This window comes from Cricetulus griseus, unplaced genomic scaffold (genome assembly GCF_003668045.3).
Source record: "Cricetulus griseus strain 17A/GY unplaced genomic scaffold, alternate assembly CriGri-PICRH-1.0 unplaced_scaffold_206, whole genome shotgun sequence".
NCBI lineage: Eukaryota > Metazoa > Chordata > Mammalia > Rodentia > Cricetidae > Cricetulus > Cricetulus griseus.
The window spans coordinates 1-26393 of record NW_023276927.1 but is presented as its reverse complement, the minus strand read 5'-3'; the positions used below and the strand labels follow the sequence as shown (position 1 = coordinate 26393).

Sequence of the window (26393 nt, the reverse complement as noted above, 5' to 3'; positions counted from 1 at the left end):
CTTCCTTTAGTCCCGAAGACAGGATCTTAATCAGAGCTAATAGTTTACAGAGAAGCTCTAAGCGCTTTGTTCAGTTAATCTCTCCATGACCCAGTCAGGTTAGCTTTACGGCCTCCATTTCACAGACGAGGGAACATGTGCAAGAAACATAGGGAAACGAGTCCAGGCCTGATGCTTCAGTTCTGTCAAACTCGGGAGATGGTAAGGCCAGGGCTCTCCACTTCTAATCATCCTGGCTTTGAGCCTCAAAAAACGTCGCACCTATTCTTTGTCATTTTCTTGACCTTCATTTGTTTTCTCGTTCTCTAGACAAATGGTTGCTTTGATTTTTCTAATTCCTTTAACAAAACATTCCGGAATGACTTGCTCATTGACCTCCTACAGTAGATGAGAACAGTTTTTTTTCATTAAGATTTTACTAGAATTCCATATACCTGCTCTTAAGTACAAAAGGACTTTTTATACACCACACTGCATACCCCAGCGTCTCCGTCTAGTAGGTCTCAATGGATGGGATGATCTTTGTGTTTTATTTAGTACATCTTCAAGACAGTCATAGTGTAATACCCAACTCACTAACTGCCCAACAAAGAAACTCAAGAATAGCAAAGGCAGCTTTCCACTAAGAAAGGAGAGAACTTGACCTGAGCTCTTTATTTTTAGACACTCTCCAGTTCATTCTTAATGGTAACATTATTGATTCCCATTTGTCATTTTCAAGGGTGCGTGTGTGTGTGTGTGTGTGTGTGTGTGTGTGTGTGTGTGTGTGTGTGTGCACATGCATGCAGAGGCCCAAGGTTGATGTCAGGAATATGTTTTGATGGTTCTTTTACATTATTCTTTGAGGCAGGGTCTCTCAATCAAATCTAGAGCTCATGGATATGGCTAGTCCCCACAGTCAAAATGCTCAGGGGAATCCTGTCTACCTTCTCAGGCTGGAATTGCAGGCAGGCTGCCATACCCACCCATACTTATGTGGGCTGTAGGGTCTACACTCTGATACTCACACTCATCCTTTACCTGTTGGGCCTCTTCCCAGTCAAGTTTTAGTAATTAAAAACAACAAGGAAAAAAACTATATTACTGATCCTGGACACAGTCACACTGAAAGTTCTCGGCCAATGGAAAACACAGACTACACAGGGTTCAAGAAAGGTGGCTCCTGAATTTGTGACACATTTCTAGGGTAGTCATAACTTTAGCTGAATGATCCCAGCTCAAATGTGTGATGCTGCCATCTCCACTCAGTCAATGAGCATGGCGAGGTCCACAGAAGCCAAGCAGTCTAGCAATTAGCAAGGATGGACAGGGAACTGTAACAGTGAAGGTCTCCAGGCCCAAGCTTCCTCTGCTTGCCATTGACGTTTCTTGGAGGCAACGATAGCAAGAAGAAATTTGGATCACTGTTTCTGGGGATACATTGTGTAGTGTCAGTGGGTGGGAAGCAAGACATTCTTTTCTTTTAAAGTAGATTTCAATTGGCGGGGGCAGTAGACCCTTAAATTTGGGGGTTGTGCACCAAGTCCAGGAGAGAATGTGAGGTGAAACATTGGTATTTGTGTGGCTAAAAAACATAATGACCTCAAATTGTTTCTTTTTCAATTTTTTTTTTAAATTCCCTTGGTGGGAAAGGGGGATCATCCCATCCCAGTAAAACTGCACAAAGGTAACTTTCTCCTATGCGTTCAGTTTTTGGTCTGCACTGGCTACATTCCCCTATGGGTACCCTTCAGATTGGGAAACTATGCTTCCACTTGAGTAAGGGCATCCGTCAGTAACTACACTGTGGAAGCCCCTTGAATAAAAAGCTCACACACTTGTGGGCTGCTGAGAAGCTCAGTGGGTAACGGGTTTTCTGCCAAGCTGGAAGACCTGTTTGATGTTTGAAACTCACATCAGGGGGAGGGACCAGCTCCATTAGCTACCCTGTAACCTATACAGTTGCACCATGGTACATGCCCTCCCTCATTGCTTTCCCTTAGTCTTCTCCAGCCTTATGTGTCCTTTCTCCCGACTTTAGATCAATCTGCTCTTTTAGCAAGCCAGGTTCCCTCTCCCCACTTTACCAACTGAGCTTTGTATTTGACGAGATCACTGAAAAAAAGAGACCACGTCTTACTGATCACAAATTTTAACAAGCAAATAATGAAATGACACATTTTTAATCAAAGGAAGCAATAGTGACAGGTTTATTTAAAACTTTCCAGTAGAGAAAACCTGCCTGTGTTGGAATAAAAGTACTCAATGTATAAGAGCAGAAGAGAATAGAAAAAATTAGCAAAAGAAAACAAAACCAAAAAACAAACAAAGCAAAATGTTTGAAATGGATTCCAATAGGGATCTTCTTTAAACCTGTGAATAATGAACATAGTTACTAGGTTTGGCAAACAATTCATTTGGAAATGAAAGCCTATGTCTGTATTGTAAACTCCTTAAAACTGCTCATTGAATTCAAGCCTTTCATATACTCTGTACTGAAATATAAAGCCTGTTGATTTGCAAATAAAAGGGATTATTCATTTGTTCTCACAGTTACAGGAATTAACCAGCTGCTTTACTGTGGTGTAGAGCAGATTAGATAAAAGAAAAGAAAGGGGAAAAGTCAGATAAAACACTAAAAACCTAAAACACAGCAAATTCAGACATCAGCTTGCTCATTTATGACAACAAACTGACCCTTAAGGCACAGTCTACATTTGCAGTTGTCATTTCCTTTCCCCCACCCCACTGACAAATAACTTCTAGATCCACTAGCCATTTAGACTATTCCTAAGTTCCAAATATTCTGTATACACATATTTATCAAGGAGCAAAAGCCTGGCATCATTCAGACAACACTACAGCCAGCATAGAGCTTTAGAAAGAATACTTTTTATGTAATAAAGATTCGGGTTTAAAAATAAAGAACCCCATTCATTTCTAAACAAATAGTTTTAAAACATTATGAAAACCCATCGAAAGATTATTCAGTGTGGGCGAGGAACTAATGAACAACACATTCCAAAGACTATCAGCGTAACACTCTGCCAAACACTCCCAACAAAAGGACTGCTCAGGATTGTTCTTCTTCTAATAGATAGTTTGTCCCTGGCCTGGCCATCTCCTTTAAAACTATACACAAAACTCCTGCTAACAGTCAACATTTTAGTTGATCATACAACAGAATGTCACAATGTAAATTAAACAGATTTTTGATATCAACACCATGTTACCAATGTTTGTTAATTTCTCAATCCAATAGTTGGTCACAGAGGTCAAGTATTATCAAAGCTCCCTTGTCAGGTTTTCACGCGTCTGACATATCCATCCTTCAAGTACATGCAAGGTTCAACAGTTTGCAAGCGACAGAAGCCAGTGGCCGTTTAAGACACAGAGGAAATAGGATTGTGGGGTGAACCCATCTGGGTAAGAACTTTATCCAGCCACTGGAGAGGGCCATGCAGATGTATCTCAATCCAGCAGGGGGTGCTAGTAACATCCTGCCTGTGGTACTTGGCTCCCCAACCCTAGAAAAAAGAAAGCACACTGGTGTCATTTAACTGTCTATCTCATTGAGTCACTCTACCAAGTAAAAACATCATATGATCAGTTCACATAATTATGTCTAGACTCATGGCTATGTCCCACAAGAAAATAAACATACAGGAAAAGCATGGGTAATTTTGGGGGATGGATGTTTTCCACCAAATGTCTACCCGAGGACCCCAGGATCACCTATTTAGTCTATATAGTGGCACACGACTTTAATCCCAGCATCCGGGAAGCAGGGACAGGCAGATCTCCGTGAGTTCCAGGCCAGTCAGGGTACAGAATGAGACCTTTTTTCAAATAAAAAAATAAATATTATTAGTCTTGGATAATTACAAATTTAAAATACATTGAGTAGTTGTTTGAATAAAGATATTTTAGTCAGGAGGTGGTGGTGCACGGCTTAGATCCCAGCACTCAGGAATCAGAGGCAGGGGGATCTCTGTGAGTTCGAGACCATTGTGGTCTTCAAGAGCTAGTTCCAGGACAGCCTCCAAAACCACAGATAAACCCTGTATCGAAAAAAAAAGATATTCTAAATATTTATTTCCCACTACATTAATGTTATGTTAACACTTTACTTACTTACTTATACTTTTAAGACATACACTTAATGGGTAGCCCTGGCTGGCCTAAACTCCCCATGTAGACCAAACTGACCTCAAACTCAGAGCTTACCTGTCTGATTTCTGAGCACTGGAATAAAAGGCGTGTATTATCAAACTGGCTTTATTTTTTAATATTTTATTTAAAAATTGTGCAAATATGTACGTGTTTGAGTATGGATTTACCTATGAATGTGTGGTATCTGTGGATTTCAGAAGATGTTGGATCCTGGAGGTAGAATTACAAGCTATCGTGATCCAGCTCGTTGCTGGGACTGAACCCAGGACCACTGTAAGAGTCCTACACCTTTAACTGAACAATCCCTTGCCCCTTTATCTGTGTGTCCATGCCTGGAGAGTACAGGGGTCTACACTGGCTGTCTTCTTGAATTACACTGCTCTGTATTTTCTGAGATGAGTTCTCTTGCTGCACCTGGGCTTTTGCCAATCAGGCTAGACTGGCGGCCAGCAAGCCTAAGGGATCCTATCTGTCTCCCATGCCGGGACTACACACAGCACTGCACCCAGCTTTTTGTTGTTGTTGCTTGAATGTGTGTTTATGTACACCACAGTGTGCATGGGGAGCTCAGAGAACAAATCTGTGAAGTTGGTTCTTCTCTCACCTTTTACACATGTTGTGTAGCAATATCTTCAAAGATAAAACCTTCTGTCTTATAGGGAAGCTCCAGAATTGCTGAATGTTTTAAGGGGAGGTGAAATGCTCAACCCCCTAGGCAAAGCCCTTAAAACTCAGGAAGCAGACATCGTAAAACCTTTACTGAAACTGACAAGATCCACTAGGCTGTCCCTCCCCAGGCTGATATGAGCCGTAAGGACTGCTGAGACACACAGACTGACTAGGCTGCCTGCTTCTGGAATAAGACATGCTCCAGCCTGGACTCTATTAAACCATTAGCTTGACCTGAAATAAACAGCATGATGACTGGGAGGCAGGGGGTGATAAAGGTGCCTGTCACCAAGCCTGGAGACCTGAGTTCCATCTCTGGGACCTGCATGGTGGGAGGAGAGGACTATATTCTAAGTTCCCATGACAACCTCTTGGACAATGGTGCTCTTAGTGGGCACTGATAGGAATATATACCAGGAAGGCACAGGTATACATATTGTAAATAGCAGGGGTGAGGCAGGGGTCAGGCCTAAATGAGATGGGCGGGTACTGCTCACCTTCACGAAACTCATTCGAATAGTGCACATTTTGGTGAGTTCATACACGGTCTCAAAACCATGGTTCACAGACTGTGCCAGTATCTGAGCAAACTCTTGGTTGTTGAAAATTTTCACACTACACCCACTGGGGATCTTGCAGACAGTGGTGTGATGAAACCCATGATGGTAGTTGCAGTTCTGACTCTGCACAAAGATGCTGAGTGTATGCTGAATGTCATTCAGGCATTCGGCATACACTTCTCCTCCAACATAGTACAGGTGGACAGCTGTGACATGACAGACCATGTCAGTCATAGGCTGAAAGGCACCCGGGCAGAGTCAAATTTGGCCACTCACATAGCCATTCTGACAGACATCTAGCTAACTATGTTATGCTTGTGATAACCAGTGTGTTCAGGAAGTAACAAGTCTCTCAAAAATAATAATGGTTGACATTTTCATTTTGGTATTTAATGTCCTGCTTAACCAGAATTGAAAGTATATGGACACTCTAAGAATAGAGCAATATAAAACCTGTAGTTTCCTGGGGTATCCTGTGTGCTTAAAGTCTTCTGCATTTATGCCAAGGCTAAATTATTCAGAAAACCTCAGAGAGAGAGAAGGGATGATCAATAAACAGGGAGGAGTTGAAACCCAGGTTGAAGAATTGCTGCTGGAAGCTGTAAGACATGAGGTCTAGTTAAAAGTAGACACTTTTAAATAGAAAAAAAGTACTGTGTGAAAAAGGAGCTCACCAAAATAAGTACTAAAAACAATAATTGAAAACTTCTTATAACTTAGAATGCTGGGAGACCAGACAATATCCTGCCTTCTCAGGGAGAAGGAGACAGAGACCTGGATCCCCTCCTACTAAAGCTGGAAGAAGGAGGGAACCAATTCTGCAAATTTGTCCAATGACTGCTTTGTGCCCCACTATCAACACAAAATAAACAAAAGCAAATCTTCAAAAAGGAAGGTGGACCCTCTGGCTATGCATCACGATATAGGAAGAAGATGCTAGCAAGCAGGCAGCTAGTGTGGCTTTGAGCCCTGAAGGTGACCCTGGAAAGGCTTAGTAGAAAACGCTAGTGTGACTGTCTGAGGAAACACCATGTGGCATTTCTACAGACACACAGGGCTAAGACTCCAGTACCAGGTCTACCCACTGCGGCAGAAATCCATTTTGTCTAGTGATATACAGAGATATATTTAAGAACAAAATTATAAAGAAAACTTTTTAAGAAGAAAAAAACCCCTTTCCCTGATACCAAAATTGATGACTTTTAATTTTAGAAAATTAAGACAATATATGAAATATAAAGATGTGGAAAATATTGACATTCTTTCAGTGACAGAGGAAAATGATTGTTAATTAACAGTCTGCAGTACTGTGTCCCCTTTGGCAATCATTAAAGACTCTGTTTCAAACTTTCACATTTCTTTCTGACTGTGCTGCTGTAACTCTTTAACCAGGCTCCCTCGGCAGACCAGTGTTGACACTAATTATGTACTATTGCAGTCATGACAAATGTCACTGGATGGTTTTTACTAATATCTATAAGAGACATTCCTGGAAGTTATATGGCTGGATCGAATGCCTTTGAACCACTTTGCCAAATGAATTTCCAGATGCTTGTGTTACATCAGCACTGTGAGTGCTATGATCAGCTGACCCACACCAGCACTGACACTGAGCTTACACAAAAGCAAAGTGTTCACAGCTGCAAAGGGAATTGCTTTAATTAGAACATGGGGCTGGGCATACTCTTGGTTTAGTGGCCACTTGGGTATCTCCTGCGAACTCAATGCCTTGACATCTCACCTATTACCACACTGGGGTTGTAGGCCCTTAATCATCTTTCTTTTTATGAGTTGTGCATTTAAAGCTAGATAGAAATAATTTATTGTGTATTTTCCTGTTGCTCATTTGTCTTTCAATTTTATTCACTTTATATATGTGTAAACATGTGTAGTTAGATACACAGACAGACATATGAATAGATTTAGGTATATGATGCAACCTAGAGAATTTTAAAAACCTTTAGTTGAATTTATGATTTTTGTTGAGATAGAAAACTCCTTTCAGATCAAATATATTTTCCTAAGTCTTTTCAATTGTTTGCCTTTTTTACAGATGCACACCAGTCACTTCCATGTGTGGTATTCATTCAGGACCACTAGGGGAGGCCACCGACATGCTGCTGTTACTCACCTATCCTCTAGCTGTGCTTATTGCTCCTTTGTATCTTTGCCTTCTCAGCAGACAAGGTAGAAACTACATTCATATTCAGAGGGTATATAGATAGGCTCCCATACAGACACAAGAGCACAAGAGCATATAAACACACGTCATGTCATTAAATTATGATTTTACACTGACACTTCCAAGGAATGCCACACCCCTTCTTGATTGCCTGTTCCTTACTCCACAGGGAAAGCTAAGCTCTGAGCACTACCCACACATGTGCTCATTGACTTAATCATATAATAAATACACATAAATATTATAGAAATATTTTAATCTACCACTAGTAGTTTAGTCCCCTAAGAAAGATATTTGGGATGTTGAGATGGTTCAGTGGGTAGAGGTGCTTGCCACCAAGCCTGATGACTTGAGTTTGATTCCTAGTATCCACATGGCAGAAGGAGAGAACTGACTTCCACAAGCTGTCCTCTGACCAAGGTACTTACACACATATACAGGCATGTGCACACAAACATGGAATAAATAAATGTAAGAATTGTTTTAAAAGATATTTCACTTATAACAAAATATAGGACAGCGTAGTGCACCACAATAACACAGCAATGTCAGCCGGCACCTATCAATATCATGGGAGTTGGAAAACCACTAAGATCAATGATTGGAGCAATTTCTAGATAATATGAATTAGAAAGATACTTCAAACAGCAGCATCTGAACATTTGGCATTTGCCACAAGAATGATGGGGTCACTTCTAGAGGAAGAAAAGATAAACGTTTGCAGGATGAGTAAAGGGACACGCACCTTTTCCAATATGTCGCCTGGTGTTTTCTATGGCGGAGTTCCGGTTAATGTTGGAGAGCAGCCCAAGGCAGAAACGGTTCTTGTTGTTGGAAGGATCAGTGTAACCATCCACCAACACGCTTGTGGAGGAGGCCTGGAATGTATCACCCACGCGGTTGTTGAGCTCGTAGTACACAATAGAGCACCAGTGCATTGGTTCCTCATAAACAACAGCTTGAACATCTGCAAGAAGGAAAGAAATTTGCTCACAGTTACACCTGGAGCACCCCAACCAGAAACCGCATTGTAAAACTGGCTGAGCACGGTGGAATGAAGACAGGGAGGGGCAACTACGAGGATCACACGGGTCATTTCTGTGAGATCCAATGTACTTCTTACTCAGGGCGACATTCTCCTTTCATTGGGGAACTGGCAGAGATCCAATATACCAGCTCAGCAGGCCCGGCAACAGCTGAATACAAATGACTTATAACTTGCTCATTAACATATAGAAATAATTGAAATCACTACTGCTGGCACACTACCTACAAGTATTACAGTAACCAATGAGAAAGCAAGTGGCACAGCAACAGGAGGGGCCCGGAGATGTCCCAATGGGCTGGCGAAGAAAGGAACTGCTTTTGGCAAAGCCTTGGCAGACCTCTGCTTTTTCGAAGCCCTGAAAACGAACATCTTCCTATCATGAAGAAGCTGCTTGGCTTCACAAGAGCTAGTGATGGCTGAAGCTCCAGTTTTGCTATAGCTCAGAAGAAACCGTGCCTGCTGGCCATTCATCCCGAATAAAATATATCTCTCTCATCCAGACTCCATGCTAACCTCCTTCTATTTGCTTCAAGTCATGCCAAGTGGATGTGTTTGTCTCTCCCTTCCCAGAATGGGCCAACAATAGAAACTACACAGGTTTACCAAGAGGATGCAGCTTGTTAGGCCCAATCTCTTAAGGCTGATGAATCTCCAAACAGAAAATGCTTCTAAATGCTTTCAACCAAAAGGCTGGGAAAAGAGCCTTTTCTGCATCAAAACCTCTTATGCATGCCTTTTGAGAGCCCAGGCACACAAACTACAGCATTGCCAACTTGATCATTTCTCTAATGAGACTCATGGGGATTCAGTGTACAAATATAAGAAATGGAAAGAAAATCCACCAGGACTGGCAGATGGAAAAGGAGAAGGACAAGGACAAGGAGGAAGAGGAGGAGGAGGAGGAGGAGGAGGAGAAAGACTTCCACATCTTTTTTTTGATTGCTTGTGGTTTTTCGAGACACAGTTTCTTTGTAGCTTTGTAGACCAGGCAGGCCTCTAACTCACAGCGTTCAGCCTGCCTGTGCTTCCGAGTGCTGCCGTGTTCTTAACATAACCAGCCAGTTATTTGTTTTATATAAGTAGTTTAGCTGAAAATATACTATTTCCCTTGTTTCTTTCCAGGCAATGCTTCCCTGTCTGCTGCTCTTCAAGGAGCAAAGCTTTAGTAATTCACAAGTGCCAAACCCCAGAGAAGGCTGTGCCATCTGTCACATAGGCCTTCTATCAGATTTCAGCATTGTTAAAAATGCTATTCATCTGGCTTACTCGTGGACACATTTTTTTTTCCTATAAAAGACCAGGAAGATCTTGTGAGACATATGGTCTTTATCACAACTATTCTACTCTGCCTTTGTAACCACAACAACAAATAAAAAAAACCTAGCCATAGATAATACGTAACAAATGGGCACAAGTGTGTTCTAATAAAGCTTTATTTACAAAAACAGAAAGTGGGCTGATCTGTGTGCCGGCTGTAGCTTGCTGACCCATGTTCTGGGAATCCACCACAGGTAACAACAGGAGAATAGTCAAAGTTTTTTCCTCTGAAAATACTACGTGATTTTTAAATGGCTCCAACTGGGAACATTTTTAAGCTATTTTAAAGGAAAAAACTTCAAAATAAGTCTCTATTTGGGGGTAACAGAGATAATCTCATCATGACCATTACAGGCCCAACACAGGGTATCTTGCTCCCCAAATAAAAAATCCAAAAGTGGCATAGGGGCTATTCTGAAGACGTGGAAACACATGAGCATATAAATAACAGATGTATTTGTTATGTAAAACAGGACTCAGTCATTTCCTCCGACTATCTCAGTAAGCACAGAGATTTTTAACAACCTCCTGTGTATATAGGTATGTGAAACAGCCATACAAACCCATATTTATTAGTAACAAATCATAGACAGATGCATTTTAAACAGTTATTTGATATATGTGCATATATGTATATAAATGCATATATGATAATATATATCACTTACTCATTTATTGAAGGTGAAAGCAAATTAGCATGCTAAGGACACAGATATGCTTGTTTATTTTTCCATAATTAATAAATCGTGGCTGATTATTCAACACTGGTCAACATACAGCATCTCATATTGTCTTTAGAGGTGACTGACAGTTCAGTTTTCTAACCACCAGTGCTGGAAACTCTCTTCACCTAACTATGTAACACAAAATGGCAGAGCACTGTCTACGGACGTTTCAGAGACCAGTGGGAATCTGAGACCTCCATATTCTATTCTGAGATCTCATATTGGACTGTGACAGAGTTTAAGTAAAAAGATGGGCTCTAGAGAATTCTTTGCATTAGGCTTAAAACAACAGCAAAACGTTTTTTCCATGTTTCTCAAACAGCTACCTTTTTAAGGTCTAAATGAGTAAAAGTAACATTTGGACAGGACATACAGACAAAACTCTGACAACTCATTTTACCTCCTCTGTTGATCTCGGAGGGCAGTGCAGGTGCCATCATATTCGTGTCCATTGGCTGAGAGCCATCCTGGGCCATGGCATCTTGAGGAGGCTGGTAAGCAGTTGTTGGTATATCAGCTACAAAGTTTGAAAGAAAAAAAATTACATGCTTCAGGCACAGACTCTCCTCTGCACTGAGGGCTTTTGCGTATGATTAGGCCTGCTCAAGTGTACACAGATGCATGTGTGTGCACATGTATGCAGGGGTCAGAGGAAGCTTTAGGTAAACATTTTCCTTTTCCTTATAGTTTGGAACGGAGGAAGCAATAAAGCATGTATCACGTTTTAATTTCTGAAGGTACAACATGGATGCTGAGGTAAAATTTAATCTAAAGCACCTTAAGTGGCTCTATAAACATCCTGTCCCATCATTTTCCCTCCCAAAAATATCCATGCATTTCATGATGATCTTTTATTTATCGTGTCCCTCTTGATGTCGACTGGCAAGAGCTCTGGCACTAATATTTGAGATGCTTGTTTACTAACCTGTAATCTGAAAAGTGTAATCCTCTAATTAGTCACTATTACACCATCAGTTATGACTAAAACAGGAAAATAACTGGTTTTCTTCTTTGCTAAGTTAAACAAGCAGGAAAATAACTGGTTTTTGTCTTTGCTAAGTTAAACAAACAATGTTCTCCATCACTTCTGTTGCATTTCCTTGCTGTTAAAAGCATATTAACATACTTTTTGGAATTACATCACTGGCAAAATGAATCTACTTAAATGGGGCGGGTGGATACCCCAGTAATTAGCTCTTCTGCCGCTGCATTGATAACAAGGGTTCTTCAATGTTGGAAAAGCTCGCCGAAGCCGCTTCTCAGAGCAGCAGTGTGTGTAATATGACATATTCCCCTTTCTTTTTATGGAGAGCAGAGACTGGAATAATTGTGCCACTCAAAGAAGGATGCAGCTGCTTCAAAACGTAATAGGACTCAAACAAGCCATCCTCTTCTCCAGCTGTATGTACAACTCCCTCCCTACATTGATATTCTCCAAGCACTGGTTCACCAGGATGTGCTCAGGGTTCCACCCACTGTGCCCATCCCCCGCAGGCCACCCCCACCCACCTCCCCAAGGCAGGCAGCGTCCCCGAATGCCCCCTCCTACCTGGCATCTAGAAAGGGCTGCCTGGGTCTGAGCTGGCGCGGGAGTGAGGGTAGGTGCTGCAGCTGCTGCTACTTCCTGGGGAGTTGGGGTAGCTGCTATTGGATGAGTGGGGAAACGGGTGGGTGCTGGGCTGCCTGAAGGAATCTGGAAACGTGGCGTTCGGTGGCATGTGAGGCTCATTCTGTCCCAAGTTACGGAACTGTGCCAGAAGGCTGTGCTGAGGGTTGTACTCACTGTACCTGGGAACCAGCACGGGAGGAAGCACTGGGAACAGAAAGAAAACAGAGAGACAAATGAGAAAGGTTTAGTTTATATCCACTCTTTCTTAAAAACAGGCAGTGGACACAAAAGCCTTTGCAAATTATTCCTTAGTCTTTACTTTTACATGACTTATATATTCCACAAAAATACAAAAGGCCTTTGGAGACCAACCTATTATTGGATGGTTGAGCTGGAAGTTTGCAGTCTACCCCTGGGGTCTGAAGTTCCTGTGAGAGAAAAGTCACCTGGCCATCCTGGGAACAGGAACAGGGAGGGAGGCCACCCAAATCTGACACCATCCATATTTGGGGACTCTCAGAAATAATCAGCTAAGTGAACCAACCCATCAACAAAACCATCCTGAATGACAGACACTGTGGCAACTCAATGCTTCAATACAGAACCACTTGTCAACTGATCTGCCTGTCCAGATGTAGAACCAAGCTCTAGGGCAAACTATATAAATTCAGAATGTAGCGGTTGATATCCACGGGAGACTGGTACCAGAGCTCCCTTGGAAGCCCTCATCTGCAGACGCTCAGTCCCTGGTGTAACATGGCACAGTATCTAAATGGGGCCTCTATGTGTCTGCCCCACCTATACTTTAAATCAGATCCTGTGATGCCTAACACGATATAAATACTGTAAGATAGTCACTCCGCTGTTTAGAGAATAAGAGGGGCTCTGTCCTTTGCTACCTGCTGCCACCGAGTCTAGGCATCCACAGGAGTCAGTCATGCAGGCTGCACTGCTCCAGGTGCTGGATCAAGAGAGTAAGCAAGCGGGCACATAGCACCTAGCCTAGGCACCTCTCAAGGTCCTGGATTCCTTCCAGAACAAAGGGTGGATTAACCCTGAGACTCTGGGAGGGGCAGATCTGTGGTGGTCACTAAGCTGAGGTCAGGCCAATGCAGGCCAACCTATACAAGGACCTCCAGTACTGGTGACCCTGGGCAGCATCAGGTACAAGCACCTCTGATCCCTATGTGGTGGCCATCATACCTAGTCAGAGGCTTGATGTGAAGAAAAGTAAGCAGGCCCTCCCCACCAAGAGTTCCTGGGCTCTGAGCCCCAGAAAGAATGAAGTCCATTGACTTTTTCAACCACCAAAACTGAAACAGAAAGTATCAGAAAGGAAGTCGGCCTGCTCAGTAGAGACAGAGTTCATTTTCTAACTATTTTCATCTGCAGATGCCTCTATGTATATCTGCAGAATCCATAGATTCGAGAGGCCGACTCCAGCCTTTACCATAGCCCAACCACACAGGTAAAGACTGAGATGTCTTAAAGTAACAGCATCAGTTCCTCACACAGCAGAACATAGCCCACAGGGAACACACCACACCACAACCACACTTCAATACAGATGACAAAGAGCGCTGTCATGAAACATGAAGTAGAACTGGTCACAGCTGCCCCACCCTGCCCTTCCTTTAGTGCACACGACAGGACCCTGTGCTTCTGTTGTCTGCTGACGTACTGCACAGCTAAATTGATGGAAAGACACACAGAACCAATGTGAACCATAGAAAGCAACTTTAGACACAAACCTCAATTTTCAGAACCTGATTCTAAACAAGTCACTTAGAAGGAGTGATCCACGCAGACAGTCCTTCCGCAACCGAGATGTCGACCCTGGTGGAATTCACATGCACTATGGAGAGTCTCAGCTCCTGCATCAGCTTTTCAAAATCCCCAGACCAGTGCTCTTTGTCATCTGTACTGAAGTGTGCTTGTGGTGTGGTGTGTTCCCTGTGGGCTATGTTCTGCTGTGTGAGGAACTGATGCTGTTACTTTAACATATCTCAGTCTTTACATGTGTGGCTTTGGGCTCTGGTAAAGGCTGGAGTCAGCCTCTCGCATCTATGGATTCTGCAGTTATACATAGAGGCAGCTGCAGATGAAAATAGTTAGAAAAAGAACTCTGTCTCTACTGAGCAGGCCGACTTCCATTCATACTTTCTCTTTCAGTTTTGGTGGTTGAAAAAGACAATGGATTATGTGATTTACTTGTTTGATTTTTTTTGGTTTTTCCATACAGGGTTTCCCAGTGTAAGACCTGTAGTTTTTCTGGAACCGGCTTTGTAGACCAGGTGGCCCAGATATCCAGATATGTGCCTGCTTCTAGCTCCAGAATGCTGGGATTAAAGTTGTGCACCACCACACTCATAAATGTAATTTTAAAAAGCTCACTGCAGAATAGAGTGGTGGGACAAGTCTTATTCTTAAGGCAGAGACCAGCCTTGTCTTCATTGTGAGTCCCAGGCTAGCCAGGACTAGTAGGATTCTCTCTGTCTTACAAACACACACACACACACACACACACACACACACACACACACTCTCAGACACAAGATAAACTGAATTCTTAGATTGAAGCTAAGTTGATGGGATGCTTTGCTTGGTTAGATTCAGCAAAGAATAGACAGGGCATATTGGCAAAACCAGACTGGGAAAAGTAGTGACAAGAAAAGGATTCAAGTTTATCTTCAGCTACATAGAGAACCCAAAGCTAGTCTAGCCTAGAAAGACCCAATCTCCTAACAAATAAAGGGAGAAAAATATATAAAAAATCTAGTACGCTAGACTCTAAAACCTATATCCTTGTTGCTGTTTTTATTGAGATATGGGCCATCTGTGTAGTCCTGGCCCCAAACTCAAGACATCTACCTGCCTCTGCCTCTGCCCCTGCCTCCCAAGAGCTGGGAGTAAAGATGTTGCCACTACATGGGCCAAATTAATATGTTTATCTGCTTCTCCAAATGGAAGACCTAGCTACTTGCTGACAAGGTTTACTTCTTCAATAAACAATACATCAAAAATACATAGAAATGTCCCTGGAATTGATGCCTGAACTGGGCATGGTCTTATGTGACCATTATTCCAGCCCTTGGGAGATGGCAAGAGGAAAGAAGGAATCCAAGGTCGTCCTTGGCAATTTATTGAGTTTAGGGCCAACTTGAGTACCTGAGACTTTGTCCGAAGAAACCCTAAAACCCAAGCATATAACGTGTCTCAGTAGCTTTGTCCCTGTATTCCTGGACACCTGATTTCAATCCATAAAACCATGTAAAGGTAGAGAAAACCAACTCAGCTAGCTATTGTTTGACACCCAATCCAGTTTGGCAAAGCGGGTTTAACCATACACACATGAGGAAGAAAGACAAAGGAGGTGGAGAAAGGACTTCATCTCAGTCAAAACATGAGAAAACAAACCAAAACACTGACCCTCCCAGGTAGAGACTACTTCCTTTACTCCTTTCATTAATATTTTTAAGAATGAATCTGGAGCCGGGCAGTGGTGGCACATGTCTTTAATCCCAGCACTGGGGAGGCAGAGGCAGGTCGATCTCTGTGAGTTCGAGACCTTCATGGTCTACAAGAGCTAGTTCCAGGACAGCCTCCAAAGCCACAGAGTAACGCTGTCATGAACAAAAAGAATGAATATGGAGCCAGGCAGTGGTGGCAAATTCCTTTTCATCCCAGCACCCAGGAGGCAGACAAGGACGCATCTCAGATAGTTTCAGGCTAGGATAGGCTCCAATACTATCCAGAATCTCTTAAAGGACCCCCAAAACAAAAACCAAATCCTGAATCTCACTATGTACCCTGGCCAGTCAGGAATTCATGATTGTGACCCCCCGGGGCTTGAACTAACAGCGATCCTTCCCACACCCCCAGACTCAGCCTCAATAATTGCTACAAAAATGAAACCACCCTACCCAGAGCCCATCCATTTAAAAACATAGATACAAACAAACAAATCCACTTCCTCCTCTGGGGTGAGGGGCAGACACGGGACGGTTGGGGAGCAGGGCATGGATGCTGAAGGTCATTCAGCCCCAGGGGGCATCAGAACCCAGGATACAGGGGGGATTGGATAAGGATGGTCCCAGTTGGGGAGAGGGATTCCAGAGCCTCCCCTCTAGGGGACCAATGAGCCCTCAGACTATGTAAACACTAGAGCCTCTCTCTCTCCCAGAGACTTCTTTGGGATTTTGTTGGTGCTTGTCAGGATATTCGGCTCCACCTTTCGAGTTCGGCTTTCTCTCTGTCAGAAAGGTAAGTTTTTTTGTCTGTTCTGGGATTTGAAACCGAGGACCTTAGCTTTGAGAGGCAGGTGTAGGCTTGATATGGATGTTGGATGAGATAGGTTTAATTTAGCCAGCTTACGACCTGGGACAGGCTAAGTAACACACTTCTGCCTTCCTCAAAAGCACAAAGGGCCTACTTACAGAACTTTTCGTAATCTGTGTAGTTTGGAGCATGTCCTGAACGCGCTCTGTAGACTATGCTGGCCTCGAATGCACACATCTGCCTGCCTAACTAGGATCATGGGCTTGATCCAGCACTGACTAGCTTGCTTTGGAACTTGTAAAAACTAGAGTTTTGAATGAACATAGCCAAGGATTCGGCCTCTTGGCCCCAAGTCAGCTGAGTGTAGTCCCTCCTCACAGGAGGCAAGGCCTGCAGGCAGAATTACATAGTTTTAGCAATGTAAGGATTTTAGGAGTGTTGTGGTGGTTATGAATGATGCTTCTCGGAGTTTCAGAGGGTCCCAGGCAATTGTATTGTGTTTGTTCAAGAAGCCAAATTACCAATGTACTTGGGTCAATTTTGGGACCGGATACTAACCACCGTGAATTATGTATCATTTAAGTTTTTGGTGCATTAGTTTGAACTGTTCCAATGTTTTTAGTTTTCTGGCGGGTAAATATTTTTTTTCGGCTTGTGGGTCTCTCTGGACCATGTCAGCCTGTGATACTCAAACTATGGGGCACTTTGTGTTCTGGAAAATAGTGCCGCCAGGTTTTGAGCACTACTGGGTTCACAAAAGTGCGGTTTCCCCAGTTCTTAGTGACTCATCTAGATTTGAAATACTGTGGGGCACTCTTTGGACTTGGGCTACAATGGGTCCTTTGGTAGCGTGTGTCTGGGTTAACTGCGGTGTCCTGGGACCTGGGACTCCATGGGCATGGAGGGGAGAATGTTAAGCGGGGAGGAAGATTTTGTACATCGCTTGCACAGTAGCCAGGAACTGAAGCGATATTGGAAAGGACGGGGGTGTCAAGGTTCCCCCAGACTTGAGGGGACACCCCACAAAGCGGTCATAAATGTGGTTGCCCTCTCTGAGTCAGAACTGGAAAGTGCTTTCACTTTGTGCCTCCCTGTGTGATACAAGCATCCCTGTTGAGCCCATTGGAAACTCTTATGCACAGGCACTGAGCTCAGACTTGGGAGTGTGAGGAGTGCTGTACTCCTTTAAAAATGCTGGGCAAGTTAGGTGTGATGGGAACAATGTTCATGTATGTTCTGTGGACCTAAAACGGAGCCCAGTAGTGGTGAGACCTAAGCTACAACGGCTACATTTTGAAAGCGGATTTTTCTCTGGGAGCTTTTGAGACATTTTCAGTTGGTTCAAGTTTCGCCTTGGTTGTAAGAACTGCAGTTTAGGGCACATGTTTCAGGGTTTTTTGGGGGGCGGGGTTTGAGACAGGGCTTCTCTCTGACTTTTGAGGCTGCCTTGGAAGTAGCTCTCCTGAACAATGCTGGTCTCTAACTCACAGAGATCTGCCTGCCACTGTCTCCCGAGTGCTGGGATTAAAGGCAGAGGGAAACAAATCAAGGCCCTAACAGGAACTCAGAAATTCCTTGAGCTATGTTGCAAACCACCTTTGACATTGTTTTTTGAACTCCTTGAACTATGTTGCAAACCACCTTTGACATTGTTTTTCAACACTCTCTGTGTGACCAAAACATCTCAGTGTTTTTTTGTTTTGCTTTTTTCCAGACAGGGTCCATCTCATTTGGAGTCAGATCCACAGTCTTCTGCCTCACAAGTGCTAGGAATAAAGGCTTGCCACACCATTGTGCACTCTATGAGGCCCTTTTTGAGATAGGCTGTTGATGCTGGAATTCCTGCCTACCAGAAGCACAGATCTTGTTTCTTCTAGGATTAGGGCATATGCCACTTCCAAGTGGTTTTCTGAATTTTTGTGTATGTGTGTGTGTGTCGGGGGGGAACAGGTGGCAGAACCTAGTAAATTGTCCAGGTTGTCCTGACTGCCTCTTGGGTGCTAACTGTAACAGCCACAACACTGGGCACATTTTACCTTTGTGCATGCTCACCATTTGGCCTGTGCTTAATTCCCTGTATCAGGTCACTGCAACCAGGCTGGTTCCTGTGATGTATGTGTCGACTTCATGCTTGGTGGCAGGCTCCTTAACATGTTTCTGCCATTTACCATTAGTGAGCATACTGTAGCCTGGAGCTTGCATGGATAAGGATATATATATATATATATATATATATATATATATATATATATAATCTGTCTGCTCTTGAATGACCTGCCTTTGGTTCATAAAGGCACAAGCCATCATGCATGAGAGGTAAACATTTGTTCAGCCCAGATGTTAACCATCGGCATGCAATCTATATATCTCCTTAGGAGAGAGTATGTTCCTGTGTTTCATGCATGCTAGCTAGGCAGCCAGTCTTCCAGCTGGTCCACATGTCCTGCCCTCTCCATGTATTGAGGCCTCATCTGTGTGGATAGCAGATACAAACATTCCTGGATCTTTCTAGGTATACTGCCTCTGGAAACTTAGTTTACATCTCCAGCCCAGTTAATACATTTTGTGCTTCTGTTTTTTTCTAGTGTACAGTTTCCCAGTGTGATTACAATGTTGAGTTGTGAAGTAGGAAAACAAACAACTTTTTTTTGGCTTTTCCAGACAGGGTTTCTCTGTGGCTTTGGAGGCTGTCCTGGAACTAGCTCTTGTAGGCCAGGTTGGTCTCTAACTCACAGACATCTGCCTGCCTCTGCCTCCAGAGTGCTCGTATTATAGGCTTGTTCCACCAACCCCCAGCTAAACAGACAAATTTCTAAGGAATTGGCTGGGCAGGGAAATATTGCCCCCCTTCTTATATCTGCAAGGATTCTAGGTTACTGCTTGAATTGTCTCTGGGGACTGTGCAAATATTTGTGTGTCTAGAGAAGCCCAGGCAAGCAGAACTAAGAGGTGGACGACAGCCAAAGCTACAGAAACACCTTGTCTCTAACATAATATACCCAACTCCTCCAAATAAGTGTCCTCTGCCCTTATTTTAATCTGCAGTTTCACACTTTGGCCAGTAGGTGGGAGTCTTGTCACAGTGACTGACTGAAATTTCCAGTACTCAGATTTTTGTGGGTTTTCCAGTTCAGTCTTGACTGTTACACAGAGAAAAGCAAAAGTCACACACAAAGTAATGTCTCTCAAGTACTGGATCACAGGTGTCCGAGGGAACAAAAGTCCTGGTGGCCTCCATTCTGATGCTGCATTCATGCTCAGCACCCAATATCCAAGTACGGTTTTGTGAGTCAAAGCGCTGCCCGGCTACTGTGTGTCATTTTGTTCAGGTCTATTCCAAACAGCCTGTGGACAAACATGGGACTATCACTATGGACTACAAAAATAGCATCATGGTACCCTGCCTTTTAGCTGGTCTTCCTTCCTTCCTTCTTTCCTTCCTTCCTACCTTCCTTCCTTTGTCAAGATTTGTTTATTACTTATACAGTGTTCTGCCTACCTACCAGAAGAGGGCACCAGATTAAATTGTAGATGGTTGTGAGCCACCATATGGTTTATGGGAATTGAACTCAGGACCCCTGGAATAGCAGTCAGTGCTCTTAACCTCTGAGCCATGTCTCCAACCACCCAGCCTGTTTGTCAAATATTGTTTTCATTAGTTCTATATGCAGTGCTTCCTGCTCTTGCACAGGGCCAGAGTTTACTTCCACATACAACCATTTTTAACTCAGGTCGAAGGGATCAGCTGTCCTTTTCTGGCCAATATCAGCTCAATGCATGTGGACACATACATACATACATACATACATACATACATACATACGTACACACACACACACACACACACAGAGAGAGAGAGAGAGAGAGAGAGAGAGAGAGAGAGAGAGAGAGAATTAACCATAAATATTTCTATTGCTTGTTTGTTTGGATTTTTTTCCAACAGGGTTTGTCTGTGTAACCTTGGATGTCCTGGAAATCAATCTGTAGACCAGGCTTGCATTGAACTCCCAGAGATCTGTCTGCCTCTGCCTCCCAAGTGCTGGGATTTCAGGGTTGCACCATCAATGCCCAGTGTGCTTCCAGTATTCATAACTACTGAGCCATCACTCTAGCCTCAACAATACAAATCTCTAGGGCACGGGCAATGGAGATAACCAAGGAGAAAGGATTTTTCTGTCATGTTTGGTACCAGGAGAGCAGTGATCTCAAGATGGCCTCAGACTTGTAGTAGTACTGTCAATCAGAGCTCTGACATGGCTCACTTCTTCTTGACTCAAGGTCAGAGAGTTCAAAACTGTCCTTAGTCTTCCAAGGTTAAAATCATAATTTCCAAGGCATGGCTACAATAGGATATTTGATCTTAATCTTGAATGTCTTACCTAAATAACTACAGAGTTGGTCTGAGGTGTGGTTACTCTTGACCCTCAAGGCCCACAAGGAGAAGTTGAGTCTCAGGTGTGGTTATCAAATGTTTGGTGGATTAAGGTAGAAAGTGGGTTTGCTCTTTATACATGATAAAGAAGTCTTTTGCCATGTTCCCCTTTTTGTTGGGGTACTTAAGAATGCTGAAGAGTAAACTTGGGAAATCCAGTATTCACTCTGGATTGCCCTCTTGACTATCCTGTGTCTCTTTTTCTTAAGGGTCTTTACCTGCCATGTCTCAATCTATTCTCCCCCTCAGGTATGAACCTGGCAAGTTGGCTGGATCCCATTGAAGCCTAACATGGATTGGTTGTCACAACTATGCAGTCCAGAAACACAGGTAAATGCAAAATACTAAACATTTATTTTCAGTGTTGGAATTTACAGCTCTGGGGATGCTAGGAAAGCAGACACTCTACTGCCAAACCATCCTCCTAGATCACATTTTCAGGTAGGGCCTCACTAAGTTTCCCAGGCTGGCCTTCAACCTGGAATTCTCTTACTTCAGCTTCCTGTGAAGCTGGGATCCAGCTAGTGGTTTTGGTTGTGCTTTTGCTCTTAATACTGTTCGCTATGGTGTTCTTTGGAGACCCAAGTTCAACCTGTAGATGTTTTCCTTTCCACCTACCAGGGTTCTGATGGTGAAGCCTATCATCAAGCTTGGCAGTAGATGCTTTAACCTGTCGAACCAGCTCTCGAGCCCTCTAGTTTTGTTTTAGGATGAGTATTTTCACACATGGATGACTGAACCTCATATTGCAGTGCCAATGGAGGTCACCAGGGGTGATTCGAACTCATGCAATTGGAGTTAGATCCCCTGAAACAGGTTGTGAGCTGCAGAGTAGGATCTGGAAACTGGGACATCTGCCAGAGCAACAAGTGCCCTAACCACAGAGCCACCTCTCCAGCCTCCTTACTCCCAATGTTCAGTTTGCTTGTTGGAGACAGGGTCTCTCTGCTGCCTTGGCTGGCATTGAATTGTTATGCCAAGTTCGTGAGATCTCAAAAATAGACCACCAAGGAGCTGACTCACTGATGCAAATGCGTGCCTCAGTTGTTATGGCTTTTAAAAGTAAACAGCAGCAAGAAGGGTGGTATGTGCCTTGGCTGTTCAGGATTGGATAAGTGTAGGTGACCTGGGCCGGGTGGTGGTGGCGGCAGCCTTGGCTGGAGTGGAATTATTAGAGATCTACCTGCCTCTGCCTTCCATGTGGTGGCATCAAACATGTTCCCAACCACTCTGGGCTCCTTATTCCCAATCTTTAGTGTCTTTAGACATTAATAAATAAAAACCACAGGACACTCCTAGTTGTATTCTCATTTACAGATGCAGATAGCATGGTGTGGAAAGCATGTCCAGTGGGTAAATAGCAGACTCAGAACTCCCAGGTGCCAGCTGAGACTGGTTTCATTTAAAAGAACAAGAGAGGGCTCAGAGGTTGGAGCACTGGCTGCTCTTCCATAGTTCCTAAGTTCAATTCCCAACCACCACAGAGTGCCTCACAACCATCTATAAAAAGATTTGGTGCCCTCTTCTGGTGTGCTGACATAAATGCAGGCAGAATACTGTGTACATAATAAATAAATATTTATAAAAATAAAGCAAAATCCAAGCAATGGTGGCCCATGCCTTTTTAATCCCAGTACTCAGGAGGTAGAGGCAGGAAGATCGCTGTGAGTTGGAGACCAGCTTGTTCTAAAAGAACTAGTTCCAGGTCAGCCTCCAAAGCCACAGAGAAACCCTTCCTCAAGGGAAAAAAATAAGCAAAAGAACAGGAAGTAAAGTTAAACTGAGCAGCACTGCTGTGAATCAGGGTGAGTCTGAGAGTATAGCCAGTATAGTAATAGATAACAGAAACCTAACATCACAATAGCATGAGCTGGAGATATGGCTCAGTGGTTAAGACTGCTCTTCTCGAGGAGCCAAGTTTGGTTTAGTTGGTTCACAACATCCTGTAACTGATACTCCCAGGCATCTGATGCCATCTTCTCCTCTGTGCACACTGCAAGCCCAGATGCACATACCCATAGATAAAAAGAAAATGCCCAAATTAATAAATGTTTATTCCCCAAGCAGTTTCTAAACACCCCCAAGGTTGTCACGTGTGTGTGTGTGTGTGTGTGTGTGTGTGTGTGTGTGTGTGTGTGTGTATGTATTTATGTATGTATATGTTTGTCTAACGGGGTGTTGCTTTTTGTAGGATGGGGGATTCTTTTCTATCTCCACTTATGTTGGGAGTTATGGAAGCAAGTGGATAGCATGGTGGCAGGAGCAGGAAATTGAGATACCATATTTTCTTTTTTTGGTTGTTTGAGACATGGTTTCTCTTTGCAACATTTGGTGCCTGTCCTGAAGTTTGTTGTGTAGACCAGGCTGGCATGGAACTCACAGAGATCCTCCTGCCTCTGCCTCTCGAGTGCTGGCATTAAAGGCTCCAGTCTTCACTCCCTGGCTCAGTTATGTTTATGTGTTTCCTGCCTTTAGAATGAAAATAACCATCGTTGTTTTCTGTTCTGTTTTTTGAAGTAGCATCTCCCATATCCCAAGCTGGCCTGATAGTAGCTATAAAGCTGAGGCTGGCCTTAAAATTTCTACTTAAGCAGTCAGTGTGTAGTGGTTCATGACTCCATTATCATCCCCATGCTACCCCTGTCACCCTCCTCCTAAGCAAAACACTCACCACAGTTCCTGAAGTCTGCAGGCCGGGTGCCTCAGGCCTTCCCCCAGCAGCCACAGTCCCCTGTCTCCCAAGTCGTTGAAGGTCAGATCCAGTTGTCGGGGACAGGTGTTGACTTGCAGCACATGGGCTATCCCTGAACATGTGTCTAAGCCCAGCAGGCAAATGCCCAACCTAGAGGGAGTGATGGTCAAGATGAGTGTGTCCTATGCCTTTTGCTTAAGTCCCTGGGGCTGGGCTTACATGCCAAATTAGTATGCTGGGTGCAGGGGTATGGGCTTTCCCACCTTTGAGAGAGGCAAGAGAAAAAGGCAAAGAGGAAAACAGGACAGAAGGAAAGGGCCAGACACTCACAATAGGCTGTAACTCCAGTCCTAGGCAATCTAAACTTGTCTTCTGGACTCTGTGAGTACCAGGCAAGAGCTTGGTCAAAAGCATGCATGCAGGCTGAATGCCACATCTGTCAAACTTTGTAATTTTTAAAAAAGGAGAAAGGTGTGGGGCTGTGATGGTGCACACATTTAACCACACACTCAGGAGGCAGAAGCAGGAGGATAGTTCTGAGTTTGAGACCAGCCTTGAATACAGAGCAAGTTCGAGAACATCCAGGGCTGTTACACAGAGAAACCTTGATGGTTAATTGTTGCAGGAACCCATTGTGGGTAGTATATCCCTGGGCTAGTAGTGCTGGGTTGTATAAAAGCAAGTAGCAGAGCAAGCCACCGGGAACCAACCAGTAAGCAGAAAATTTCCATGTTTTTTGTTTGTTTGTTTCAGGCTTTTGCCTTGGTTTCCCTCAGTGAAGAGCTATATAACCTGTAGTATAAAATAAACTCTTGCTTCCTGAAGTTGCCTTTGGTTTTGCTGTTTATCACAGTAACAGAAAGCCAAGTAGAGCAGAGGGTACACTATGGTCATTGGTATTTGTTATGAGATCTGAAAGATAACAGTGTGTGTGTGTGTGTGTGTGTGTGTGTGTGTGTGTGTGTGTGTGTGTCTGTCTGTGTGTGTGTGTGTGTGTGTATGTGTATGTGTATGTATGTATATATACAGCATTCTGCAGGCATTTTTGCTTGCAGGCCAGAAGACGGCACAAGATCTCACTATAAATGGTTTTGAGCCATCATATGGTCACTGGGAATTGAACTCAGGACCTCTGGAAAAGCAGCCACTGCTCTCAACCACTGAGCCATCTCTCCAGCACCTCCCCTGGAAACTAAATGTACAGCAGACCAGAAGAGCCGTTTCAGTGGTGTCAGTGATGTGTGTGTAAAGGCCCTGTGGCAGGAAAACTTGACAGCAAGATTCTGTAGCTAGAGCTGGTGAGGAAATTGGAGGTCCCACGGCCTCCCTGGACAGAGAAGACAGGACAAGCATGCTGAATCAGGAACTCCACTCACTGGAGGGTCTGCAGTTTGCAGTCTGGGTACCTGAGGCCCTCACACAGAAGTACCCCGGGATCACCAAGGATGTTCAGGCCCAGATCCAGCTCAGTCAGAGTCTGGTTCCACCTGAGGCTGGAGGCCAGATCTTCACAGGAAACCTGGCTGAGGTGGCAGATCTTCAGCCTGTGTAAAAACCAGCCGGTAAGCATGATGGGGGAATTTACTGGGGACGTGGAATCTATCCTCTGCCCCTGTCTCCAGAGTTCAGTGTTCTCAGGAAGCTGTGTGGCACACACCTGTCACATCCACCAGCACATGGTAGACAGAGGCAGGAGGATGTTCCATTAGACTTGCCTGGGTGTATAGTGAGGCTCTGGCTCAAAAAGCCAGGGGCTGTAGGTGTAGCTCAGTAGTAGAGCGTTTGCCTGGTGCATGCAAGGTCCTGGGTTTGATTCCCAGCAAACACCCACACACAAAAGAAAGCAAGTAGAACACAAAAGCAACAAACTGTTCAAGGCCTGGCGATGGTGGTGCACAACTTTGATCCCAGCACTCAAGAGATAGAGACAAGCAGATCTCTGTGTGTTCAAGGCTATTGTTTTATACAGAGTGAATTACAGAATATCCAGGGCTACACAGAGAAACCCTATCTAAAACATAAACAAATGAACAAACAAAAAAGACCTTTACAAGGTGTCAATTTGATGTTACACCTATTTGATTACATAAATATATACAGGATTTTCAAATTGCATTTAAAAATTATTTTGTGTGTTTTGGGTATGGTGAGGCACTCCTTTAATCTTGGCACTGAGGAGGCAGAGGCCCGTGGATCTCTATGAGTTGGAGGCCATCCTGGTCTACATATCTCCAGGTTAGTCAGAGATATACGAGACTCTCTCTCAAAAAAAATATTTTGTGGGCTATACCTGTGCACATGCACAGCAGGAAGTGCTCCTCAGCACGGAGCCATCCCTCCAGCCCCTATGGGTCTTTTCTAATTAATGCAGGAGCCCATTGTGGGCATTGTTCCAGGACATCTTGGAGGAGTCTCTCCTTTCACAGTTTGGGCCCCAGGCAGTAACCTTAGGTTGTCAGGTACCTTTACCTGAGGAACCATCTCACCAGACCCTACAGGTACTTTTTAGTAAGATGTTTTATTAGCTAAAACAAACAAGACTGGCATATGTCTCAAGCCTTTGGTCCTAGCACTTGTGGTTATACTTGTGGAGATCATGTTTTTCCTTCCTGAGTAATGAATGGTTGAACTTCCTCAGGGGTTGAACTTTGTCATCAGCCTTGATAGCCAGTGCCTTTATCTGCTGGGCCACCACCTTTTTGGCCCCTGTAATCAAATCTCTCTCTCTC

General features: G+C 43.8%; 1 protein-coding gene across 1 annotated transcript; it reads right to left on the bottom strand.

The window, feature by feature from the left end:
* Nucleotides 1-3362: 3362 nt before the first annotated feature.
* Nucleotides 3363-25208, bottom strand: LOC113838873 (mothers against decapentaplegic homolog 1-like; the record flags this gene model as incomplete). Its single annotated transcript, XM_035453763.1, is given in 8 exon segments — nt 3363-3506; nt 5319-5587; nt 8309-8530; nt 11054-11170; nt 12203-12466; nt 13162-13223; nt 23644-23814; nt 25041-25208. Coding segments are annotated over 8 exon segments (1417 nt in total), but the record flags the coding sequence as incomplete, so codon positions are not given.
* Nucleotides 25209-26393: the final 1185 nt, after the last annotated feature.